Genomic DNA, 12,756 nt, shown 5'->3' with positions numbered 1-12,756 from the left:
TCATGTATTGTCTCCTAGTTATCCCTCCAAAAAAGATTGTGGAAAACATGCTTTTCTTCATCTAGAAACACAGAAAAAGTTGTATCAAGTGTATGATTGAGACAAAAGAAGATCTATCAAAGTATATATCATAAGTTTCTTTACTAGACTATTTATTCACATATATTTCTAGGAAACACTACAAGATATCAAGAGATAAAAAGTTTAAAGGAAGACAGACCACATCCAATACAAAAATTCTTTCATATTTATTAAACTATGATTTCAAGAAAGGTTTTAACTACACGCCTTTCTAAAAGGATATTATCATAACATTGAACCTTGCACTTAAAGCACCTTTACTTGAATGCTAAAAATGGTTATGTCAAAACAAAAAAATATGTTTATAAAGAAAGTTGAACTACACACAAGAACAAATTATTATATACTATGCATAAAATAACTTTGTAATGCTTAATATAAAGTATACGTAAAAAGTCTTAGATTGTCTTATAAGTGAGTGTTATTTGTAAATCCTTCACTTTGTGAAATTTTTTATTATTTTTTTTCAAAATGGAGCATAGATCATATGTATATTCTCTTTTCAAGTTTTGAATCCTTGTTTTTCAAACATATTTTTCTTTTTTGGTATAATAAGGAATGATAATTTGAATAAACTTAAGAAATCTTACAATAGCTTATATTCAAAGAATAATTTTGTTATTTATATTACAGAGAGATAAATGAGTAAGCCAAGAATGACTTAATGTATTCATGTAAGTCAAAAGTAGTAGTGAAAATATGTTAGTGTAAAATCCAACAATTATAGTTTTGATTTAGTGTTTTATACAACAAAGGATAAAACTTGAACATACTTAGTTGATAAGAGCATGTATTTTATAAATAATATATCATGTTATATATACAAGTGTTTTGACTGAGAGACGATACAACACCTTGTATTCTTTTCTTTATTTGATAAGTGAAGTCTTCATTAGAAGAGAAGCACATAATCTTAAGCTTACCTTTTACTTAACTAAAATATTCTTCAAGTTTATTTTGTGTCGCAAAGAATGTTTATGTCTTCTATTTACCAAGAGGACACTAAAACACATGTCAACATCAATATCTATTAGGATACAAGGCTAAAGTTGCTTTAAACCAACAATTGTTATGATACAAGAATATGTCAATTCTAGTCTATTTATTTGTCACGTGTGGTTTCTACTTGTACTATGATTTGAGTACAAAGTTGTCTAACCTAGGATTGATAAGTATTGTAAACTATTAGGATGTTGTTTGAATAGGAGTTTAACATTAATGTTGTATAGAGTGCATTTAGTTTACCTCTACATTCTAGCTTAATTAGGCGGTGGTCATTTGAGTTTGAAGCTCTCAATGTCCAAAAAAAGGGATTTGCAATGGTTATTTCTTCTACACTATATATAGCTAACCTTTCAAAGGAGAAGATAAGAGAATAAATTGCATAGTGTTGAAACGTTGCTGAAATCATAACTCATATCCTCTTAAGATCATAAAAGTTCTATAAGAACACTTGATGGAAACCATTCATCCACAGAACTATTGGTTAAGTGGATAAAAGAAGATGAAGCCTTATGTAAGAAGACTCTACACATGAATAATAGAATACTTGGATTTTCTTCTTCTTCTTAGTCTTATACAAATTATATAGTTGTAATTTCTTCTTATATATTTAAGGATTTTGTAGAGGCATAAGTGGGTTTCCTTTGGGTCTTAATTGAGCTTTGATTTGGACTTACAAGTCAACCAAATAACCCTAGAGAAATTTAACGAAAGCATGAAGAACTTTTTGCTTGAAGCAACAATCGAAAAGAGAAGCACAATCAGAGGAGCATGCGAAGGAACACAATTTGCTTGCAAAAGAGCATTGTCTGCTTGCAAAAGAGCACAGTCTGCTTCAAATCTACGAAGGAGCACAATCTGTATTGCTTCAAATCAAATAAGCAGAAACATTTAGGTTTATGATTTTTCTTTTCTTAATATAATTTAATATTTAGAATTTGTGGGTGGGTTGGTGAGCCAACCTGACTCACCACGGGTTCAACCCAAGTGATCCGAGTTTTTAGTAGGTCAGGTTCATTTTTAGCCCATGTCAAAATTTACAACTTCTTTTAAACTCAACCCGGCTCAAACACATGGTGAACCAGATTGACTCATGAATTTTAATCCATTTTGACAACTCTAATTATTATTTTATACTTAAATGCTTTATATTAAGACTTTTCAACTTTGTATTCAATCAATTAATAGATTGAATAATCAATTAATCTTTTTACATAATTTTACATTTAATCTATTATAGTTAAATATAATATATTATCTTTAGAACTTTTCAACTTTATTTATTACATGTTTTACCATTAACTGATTAATTGATGATATAATCAATTATCAGTTCATCATGAAATTAATCGATTATGTTAAAACATAACTGATTATTATGTTTAGATTTTGTTTGGTTATTTGTGGAACAAAATAATCTATTAGTGTTAAAAATAATGGATTATATTAACTTTGATTTGTTTTATAAATAAACTTGTAGATTTGATTATTATCAATAAATAATTATCTACTTACTCTAAAAATCAAGAATCTATTCAAGAAGCAAGCATATGTGTGAAAACATTCTAGTTATTAAAAGATCTTTTGAAAGATTGTGTGCAGTATATTTTTTTCCCTCAAAAGTCATTGTTCTACATTGTTTTGATTCATTACTTTAAGTTAATATGATTTTCACTATCTTGTAATATGTTTTTAAAGAGTTGTTTGGTAAGTTTCTCTAAAGTTTTGTGATATCTTTTCAGATTTGTTCAAGAGATCGGTAAGTACAATAATTGAAAATATAATTACATGTTTATCAAATTGTTGTGGTTATAATCTTGATATTCCTAAATAGTTGAAACAATCATTTTAAGGTTTTGAATAATTAATAGAATTACATAAATTTAAATGAACTTGAAACTTAACATTGTTTTTATCTATTTATTGTATTTTTTATTTCTTTGATGGAAACAAACTTACTTTCATATTAAACTTTCCACAAAAGATATTTTTTTTAAAAATATTAATATTTAAAAAAATTAAAATGTCAATTTATCCATTTTTTAATCAATAATCCAATTTTATTTACACATTCTAAATATTTTTTAAACAAAATACTTTCTTCTATTTTAAGAGTTGTTAATTGATCGTATATTAGGAAGTAGTTGTTCTACCATTTCTACTATAAAACACAATTTTTAGGTGTTTTTTCTTTTATACAAATTTTGGTCAAAGTAGAAGTTATTAAAAAGGAAACATACAATCACTGAAATTAAAAGAAAAATGAATTTCTAAAAAGAAAGGGTTAGTTTTTTGGTATCTGTTTGATAGCTTGAACTAGACTTATATAAGATTGAAAATAAGTAAATTTTGAAAACAAAATCTGTTAATTTATTATAACTTACAATTAAATAAACTATACATTATAGTTAACACACAGTAAATACATTTATAACACAACTAATTCTTTTAATTTTTCTTTCTTGCATTTTATAGTGAAAATCATGTGGCTTATTCTCTTCCATAGATGTTTCTAGTGACCTTCTTGACACTTGTCTAAGCCATATTAACCAATTTTTTTTCCACTTTTTCTTAGTTGATTGATGTTACATCCTTCTCTATCTCTTCATCTTATATTTTATCATTTTTTAGAACTACAAATTAATCATTAACGTTCTTATTTTCAGTGCTATTGCATTTTATTTTTACCTTTTTCTTATAGAACTCAACATTTTTTTATTAATTACAGAAAATAACTAGTCAAACAATAATATAACAAATCTTTCTTTTAAGTTTGGAAAGTAATTTCTTATTTCAAATATATGATGGAAACTTTAATTTACTAGTTGATTTTTACAGATTAAATTAGACTTTAAATATAATATAACAAAAAAATTTCTTTATTAAATTTATTATTTATTATTATATAATTATTTATTAATATATAATCTCCTATAAAATATAGATATCTTGACATAAAAAAATGTGTTGAAAATTAAAAAAAATTATATATTATTAATAAAGTTAGTATAAGTTTAAATTAAACAAAACCTCATATTTAAACTCTTAAATATATATATATATATATATATATATATATATATATATATATATATATATATATTCGATTTATATTCTTTTTTATTTTTTAACATAAATTTGATTTGATTTTTTTTTGTTTTTGAATAACATATTTCATGGCAAATAATAGATAAATTTTGGACCGCTAAAAATACATAATAATGTTTAGGGTAAATTTATGGAAAAAAACTAACTCTTACATCCATTTTTTTCCTTAAAAGAAATTTGTAATTTTTAACTCGTATAATTATCACATTAATAGTAACATCATAATAGATTCTTTTATAACTTAGATGTATATTATTTAAAATATTGTTTTAAAAAATTTTAAACAAATATCTTTTTGGAGACTATCAATCATATTATTTTTCTTTAATATAAATTATATTTAGGCTCTCACAAAGGGTAAGTGATTTTTGTTATACATATTCAGCACAAAATCAAATTGATTATTCTCTTAACGTGTGATCAACTCAATCATCTTATCTCAATTTCATAGCGTGTTTCATAAATATTATTCCTTTATAATATTACAAAATTCTAAAAATGTTCTTTAGCTTTGCATCTAACATTTAAGAATGTTTCTTATATTTTCTTCAATCTTAAAATCCCATTAAAATAGATCAACACGTTAAATGACACTTTTTTCTTGAACACTATGTACAAGCTAACCAAAAAGAAAAATTAAATAGAAATAAACAATTTTTTTCATCTACATCAATTTGTGGTTCATATAAAAAATAGAAACCTAAAATAAGTGAATTTTTTTTAAAAAAATTATTTTGATAAGTTTTCTTATAAAATAGATTAGGAAGTGTTGATAAAAATGTATTGGGTTGTCTAACCATATTCTCTTGTCTCTGGAATGCATTCCACGTGCCTTTCTACAAACGGTTTATCTTCTTATTTTTCGTTTTCACAAAGATACTACTAAGCAGACAAACACAGAGGTGATGTCGTCTTTATGCATACTTCTTGTCCCCTTTTCTATTAAATTCCTTTTTCCAAAAACATCACTGCTTCATGCTTCCTTTCTTCACTCTCTTCAACCTCATCATCAACAAATTCAAAACAGCTAAGTTTTTCATAACAAGGGAAAACAATTTTTCATTTTAATATATAATATATATGTTTATTAAAAAAAAAGTAAAATTAGTTTATACAAGTTACTCTAGTGCTTTCATCTAAGGTTTAAACATATATCTTTCACAAATTGTCTTAATATTTTTTATTTTATTTTTATCTCTAAATTTGTTTTCAAAACACTTTAAACTATCAAATAAAAACATGGGTAATAGGCTAAAGAAAAATAACTAAAAAAACATTAAAAATGAAAAAGTAAAAAAAAAAATTGAAATCAAAGTTTAAATAGTTAAGTTCCTCATTTAACCTTTTGAAAAAGCAGATTTTAACATGAATAAACTTTTTTTCGTGAAAAGGTATTTCTCACTTTTATATTATTTTCCTTTAACAATATTTTATAGAAAACAAAAACTTTTTAACAAAAAAAAATTTATACAGACACTTTTTATTTTGGCTCCATTTTGCAGCACAAATTATTTTTTTATTCCGTCTCTTAAAAGTTTGATTCTGTCTTCTTCCCTTGGATATGACATTTTGATATTTGAACAAATCTTCTGATACTTTTTTTTTTCAATCTGAACATGGCAATGCAAAACCAACCCAATGTTCTCTTCTTAGTCCATTTCTAAATTTGGCATTTTTACAGAAAAATTAATCTCATTCTCACCATTCATTCATATCCTCTTTACCCTCTTAAACTCAAAACAACTTCCTTGTTCCTATTATACACTATTCTCTTCATAACAAAAATTGGAAGATCATAACCCAAAGGCCGCATGAGCTAATGTGCGCCACTGGGACCGTTAATATTCGTCAGTGCTTTTTTGTCACAGTGCATGAAAATTTATACACACACACACACACACACACACACACACACATATATATATATATATATATATATATATATATATATGTATATACCTGTATAATATATACATACACACACATATATTCCCTTCACCTCAAATTTTAATTTAAACCCAAAGAAGGCAAACCCATTTTTTTCTTGAACTGAGAAGCAGTGATCCTTATGACTCTTCTCTCCAAAAGCATGGACAATGGTTGCTTCTCTTCGCCACGCCATGAGGCTTTTCCAGCTGGTCTGCGAGTTCTTGTTGTTGATGATGATCCAACATGGTTGAGGATCCTTGAAAAGATGCTCAAGAAGTGTTTGTATGAAGGTTGGTTTGTTTTACTCATCATCAGTGCTAATTATTATGTTACCCTTTTGTTTCTCCACTCTGCTACTGTTGTTGTGGCGTTGATTTGTTGCAAAAAAGGGCTTTGACATCTATAAGCTGGATGTGATTGGATAAACTTCTCTGTAACAAACTTTTGGAAGAGAAACATAACAAGGAATAAAAGTAACTTCTCTCTAAGCTAAAATTTGTTAGTTCTTAAGTTAATTTGTATAAATTTAACCATATAAGCTCTCTAAATTTTATTTTTTAACGTTTTGATAAGCTGGTTTTAACTTGTGAAGAAACTCATTTCCTATTTTTTAGAGCTTGTGTTACGCTATTTGTCTTCTATAGCTGGATTCTGGTTTTTTACTTGCTGCATCTGAATCTTTAGTCTGTGATGGGATGTGTTCATGCTGAGCTATATTTGATAGTTGCATGCGTCTCAGTAGTGTTTTGTTTGGTCCGTTTAATTCGTTTGTTTATAATTTTGAACTGAAGTGTTTCTCAGAGTACGAAGCTGTTTTTTTTATTCCATTTTTTAGTAAGAAAAAAGTTGGGAAATTTGGATGATAGAACTTATCAAGATTGAAGGGGCTTAATCAAAAGTATCTGGGTTTGTATGTTGCCAAGAGGCTTCTGCAACACATGGATCCCTGTTATACCAATTGATTTTGAGATAAAATCTAACCTGATAGACTATTTATTAACTCATCTCAGGAATCACCAATTCTATTATGATAGGTTCGCCTATTAATCTGAACAAACAAAACTTTGTGTACACTTTCTGTGGCGTTCTGAAATGCCCAATATGTCACTACTTAGTTTAACACGACAATGGAAACACTTAGTTGAGTTCAAATTTTCCTGTTTCTATATGGTGGTAGGTAGAGAAGAGTTTAAGCCTTCTGCTAACTTCTGTTCGTTATGCATCTTTTTGCACTTTGGGTTCAATTTATTTGCACAAAGTTGAGCTGAGCTTCAACTATTAGTCTCAGTAATTAAAGAATAGAAATCAAGAATAAGGTTTCTTCTTAATTGATGCCATGATGTTTATTGAAAGATGGCATATTAATGAACCCAAGTTACCAATATGAGGCAATTTGAATTGCCACAGTTAAGCAAAAGAACTCATTGGCATTTACATACTTTATATGTCACAAATAAAAACCCACGCAAGTTGAAATATAATCCAACCAGTTATGTGACTCCACATAGAAAGAATGATTTAGAAGCCCTGTCCAACCAGAGATGTGACTCCATACTGAAGGAATGATTTAGAAGTCATACGAGTGTTGGTCTAAATGTCAATGGTATCAGTAAAAGCTTTCATAACATGGACAGTTCTTTTTTTTTTTTTACATTATTTAAGTCAAGTACTCTTGCAGTTTATGGAATTAGATTGGATTGAGCTATGCAAAAGCTCGAGCTCAACGATTTGTAAATGTAACATAAGGTCTTTCATGTATTTAATTCATTCGACATCTTTAGTAACTTTGAAATTCAAATCCTCCTCCGACCTCTTTATAATAATTTCTTGTTACTCTGTTCATACAAATTTTCATGAAATTAGCAAATTTTGGAAGCAAGCACATCTTGTGTCCATTGTGAGTGCTCTGGTTAGGACAACAATTACTTATTTTCTTCTGACTCAGTTATTATATGTTTCAGTGACTACATGTTGTTTAGCAACAGAGGCTCTGAAAAAACTTCGAGAAAGGAAAGATGCATATGACATAGTGATCAGCGATGTGAACATGCCTGACATGGATGGCTTCAAACTTCTTGAGCAAGTTGGACTTGAGATGGATCTTCCTGTCATCAGTCAGTTCTCTTTTAATTTTATATGTTAATATTTTTCATTAAGTGATATCAAGTAATCTTTTTGATCACATTGAGTTGAAGTCTATGCTGACAATAAGTAATCTTTTGATCACATTTGGAAATGCTGTACAGTGATGTCTGTTGATGGAGAAACCAGTAGAGTAATGAAAGGTGTCCAACATGGTGCATGTGATTATCTCCTCAAGCCTATAAGGATGAAAGAACTGAGAAACATATGGCAGCACGTCTTTAGAAAAAGGATGCATGAAGCGAGAGATTTTGAAAGCCATGAGGGTTTTGAGGCCCTTCACTTGCTGATGAATGGATCAGATCAGTCCGATGATGGTAACATCTTTGCCGTAGAAGAAATTACCTCAATAAAGAAAAGAAAAGATGCAGATAGCAAGCACGATGACAAAGAATTTGGAGATCATTCTCCCACAAAGAAAGCTAGGGTAGTTTGGTCTGTGGATCTTCACCAGAAATTTGTCAAAGCCGTGAATCAAATTGGATTTGATAGTAAGTTTTCTATCAACCTTCCCAGCTAAGTGTAATTATGAATTATGACTTAGGTAAACAACACTGTAATTTCTGACCTTACTCTTTTTGTTAATATGACAAAAACCTTCTTCTCGTTTATGTACAAGAACGTAACATATAATTTATGTTTGGCAGAAGTTGGTCCCAAGAAAATTCTTGATTTGATGAGTGTTCCCTGGTTAACCAGAGAAAATGTTGCTAGTCACTTGCAGGTATATCACTTGCTCATATGCATTGCATAAGTGATACTATATTAACAGTCCTCAGCTATTATCATTGAAAGAGTGCAAAATAGGACACTTCAGTCATAACATTACTGTCAATAAACATCTGGGTATCTTAATACTCCATATTGTGCTAAAGTCATGACAGGAATTGTCTTTAAGATACTGTTTAGTTGGAGGGGAAAAATAATGAAGAGTGGAGGAATTTTGATAAAATTTCCATGTTTGGTTCAGAGGTTTGGAGGGGTGGGGAACGAAAATCTCTCCTCAACAACCTTTTCTGACCCTACAAAGTTTGGAATACTTGATTTTCCCTCCTCTTCCTTCCCCTTCTCTGAACCAAACAGTATGCATTTATTAAAGTCAGAAATAATACAACGAAGATTCAGATCCCCCTCATAAAATTAAATGTGAAGACTCGAGAGAAATAAGAGGGAGAAAACTGTTAATGGTCTTTAAGTTTGTAGTTTGAAATTCATAGGGTTCCTTGATGAGAAAAAAATTTATCCTGCAGAAATACAGGCTCTACTTGAGTAGGTTGCAAAAGGAAAATGATCAGAAATCTTCGTCAAGTGGAGTAAAGCATTCGGATTCTTCTTCAAAAGATCCAGGAAGTTTTAGTTTTCTAAACACTGCAAGCAACAAGCAACAAAGTGATGTTGTCATAGACAGCTTCAGTCATTCAGATGGAAGTTTACTACAGATGGATGCTCCAAGTCATGAAGGTGACCTCAAGAGAATCTTGTCAGAGCCTACAACCGAAAAAAGAAGATCTTCACCAAAAAGTTCACAGATGAGCCTCAATCAACCTTTTTCATCTGTAGAATCATCAGAAGCAAGCCATGCAATATTTGATTGCACCATACAAACACAGTACTCTTGGGGTGAGTTTCCAAAAGGACCACTCAAAGAAGAACAGAAGACAACTGTTCAATTAGAGGATAGCTTCAGCCAGTTGCCATTACACGGTACACGGCATCACATTCAGGTTGATCAATCACAATCGATTGCTTCGATTAATTCTAATCCTTCTATAACAGAAGAAGAGGTTGCTCCCAGCTTAGACACCAAAACTTTATATGCTGGTTACAAGAGTGATTATGTGAGTCCGTTGAGTTCAATGGGAACTGTAGTTGACACCTTTCCTAAACAGTCCAAAAGCCTCATCCCTAATGATCAATCTCCAGAGCCCATTTTCACCTCAAATTTGGGATTGAAAACTGATGGATTTGATGTTGATTGCATTTCTGATCTGGATTTTTATCAAAGGAATCTATTATTGTGTGGTGATGCAGCTTCTGCACCTTTGGAAGAGGACCTGAATTTCTTTTTGCTGCAAACTGAATGGTACAACATGAATTTTGGGCAGCAGAATATAGATATATCAGAATGTTATGATCCAAGGCTTGTTGCTGAAGCCCCTGGCTACTTTTATGATTCTGCAGATTATTCATCCGTAGACCAAAGTCTATTCATAGCATGATTGATCCTGCCCTGCCCTTTTCTGCATCTTCAACAAAAATCCAACTAAATGCACGAAAGGAAGATTTACTGTTGCTACTTGACTTTTATTTTTCCTTTCCAAGAATATCAACTTTAGGGGGCTCGGGTATTCTTTTTCCAATCAGAAAGGATTTTGATATTGGAGCACAGATAAAAGTGGGTGATGTGTGATGACAAACATTAAGCTTATCAATAAGCTTGCTTCCTTTTAAATAATAAATGATTATTCAGAGAAGCATTTTCTTGTGTTTTGATAGAGATCTCATGTAGATTATAGATATGATTGCATTAAAATATACAACTTTAAGTAAATCTTACCTTTATAAGTTAGTTGTATAAAGTTGATTTAAAGTTAAACTAACTTTCTAAGATTGGAAGAGGTTTTATCTAGGTTTATTGAGACTCTTATACTGGTTTTGAATAACCCTATTTCACAGATTTTGTCAAATTATAACATATAAATGGGTATAAACCTCTCTGTATAAGCCACTTTTAAAGGATTTGATTATAAGATGTTCATAAGCTCTTAACACCGTATTAATCTCTTCAATCAGCCAGCTTAACTGATAGTTTTTCACCTCCGCTGGAGTGAAAAGTTTCATGGTTCAATGCATATTTTCATGATGCCTATTAAGCAGAAACGATAAAACTTCTAATGCTACCAACTTCATACAAAGGGTAAATAGTCAATTTCATCCCGGGTGAAGTACTCTCATACAAATTATTAGTAAAGATCTACACCATCTTCTTCCACTTCCAGTTTTTTCTTTTTTTTCAAATTTTCTACCTTTCCTTCATATAGAGTTTTTTTCATATTTTCTTAATAGTAACCTAAGGTGAAGACTACCCATTTTGATCCGATTTGTTTAGCCTGTGGTGTAAATAGACTTATAGTGATCCAACTATAGATTTGTAGGCTAATTGATATAAATAGGATATGGAAAAGTTCATTGAAGATGGGGTATAAGAAGAACTATGAATAAAAGCAATAATTATGGCAATGAAAAGAATAAAAAGATTTCAAAGTTTTACAAGAACAAAACTAAAATAAGTAGGAAGACACAAAAGCAAAGGAGCTTGTAAATTTTAAAGATTATAACCTAATAATCTAGAACTAGAGAAGAAGATGGTAGGAATATAAAAAGTCATTTTTAAGTACATATGATGGTTAGAAGTACCTTCACATGTTATTTTGAAGTACATGTTATTTTGAAGTATACGTGATATTCAATATATCTTTCCAAGTGCCTTAAACAAAATCGAAATTAATTAAGTGATATTCAATATATCTTTCCAAGTGCCTTGAACAAAATCGAAATTAATTAAGTGGTACTTGAAGAACTTTTAATTTTCCTGTGTCATTTTTAATTTTTACAGGTTTTTTTAGTTCCTCAACTATCAAGCGAATTTGTTTTTAGTCTCTCTTTCAAAGTAAGATACATTTTAGTCCTCCTCCTTAAGGAAACCTTAATTTTTGGTCCTTCAAAACTAACACCGTTAAAAACCTGCTGATGTGGCTAACGTCTCTGCACGTGCGCTCACAGCTCTACTTCCTATCTCTTGCCACGTTGGTATTTTTAATGCAAAGTGAGAATATTGGTTTATTAGTTCTTTTCCTATCTCATCTTCCTATCTCTTATCAGTTATTTTCTCCCTCTCTCCGCCACCGAACCTCCTCTCTCCTCTCTCTTCTCCTCCCACCGGAAAAAGTGTCGTTGAGCCGGCGTCTCATAGAAACAGAGTCCCTGACCCACAAACCCGTGAACTCAAGGTTCTGCAATTGTCGCAACCTGTTCATCATCATTCTCCTTCTTCCTCGCAAACTCTTGGCATTGTGGTCTCTTCCCTTTCCTCCAAGCCCCAAACCCTAATTTGCAGATTTGTTTACCGCTCCAACCTCTTCCCTTCGTCCACTCACCTTCTTCCAAAGATGAGGTCGTTCGATCGCGCTTTTCACGTGCAGGGGGAAGTTGCGGAGTCCGGTGTCGCCGGTGACGCCTTGGGCCGGTAGCGTCACCGTGTTTGATTTGGTGACGCTACCAGAGATGCACGAAAGATGTTCGATACAATGCTTGAGAGAAATGTTGTGACTTAGAATTATGGATGCATGGTTTACCTCTTGGGAAGAACAGGGAGATTAGAGGTGAACCTGGCGGTTAATATATATTATGGTTAAGTTGTAGCAGTTAAGTGTTTCTGGAACTGTAAAGCAGAGATTGGAGGTGAATCAGGCGGGAAAATGAATGGACTGGAAA

At 30.7% G+C, this 12,756-nt stretch overlaps 1 protein-coding gene across 1 annotated transcript; it reads left to right on the top strand.

The window, feature by feature from the left end:
• The first annotated feature begins 6,185 nt into the window (after positions 1 to 6,185).
• LOC124829057 (two-component response regulator ARR11-like) lies at positions 6,186 to 10,736 on the top strand. Its single transcript, XM_047302498.2, has 5 exons — positions 6,186 to 6,410; positions 8,082 to 8,234; positions 8,367 to 8,753; positions 8,910 to 8,986; positions 9,513 to 10,736. The coding sequence occupies exons 1-5, from the start codon at positions 6,260 to 6,262 to the stop codon at positions 10,479 to 10,481; spliced, it is 1,737 nt and encodes a 578-aa protein (XP_047158454.1). The 5' UTR covers positions 6,186 to 6,259; the 3' UTR covers positions 10,482 to 10,736.
• Positions 10,737 to 12,756: the final 2,020 nt, after the last annotated feature.

Source organism: Vigna umbellata, chromosome 1, assembly GCF_029865625.1.
Source record: "Vigna umbellata cultivar VRB3 chromosome 1, Vumbellata_1.0, whole genome shotgun sequence".
NCBI classification, from domain to species: Eukaryota; Viridiplantae; Streptophyta; class Magnoliopsida; order Fabales; family Fabaceae; genus Vigna; species Vigna umbellata.
Note: the sequence above shows the minus strand (reverse complement) of the source record. Positions and strands in the feature narration are given on the sequence as shown.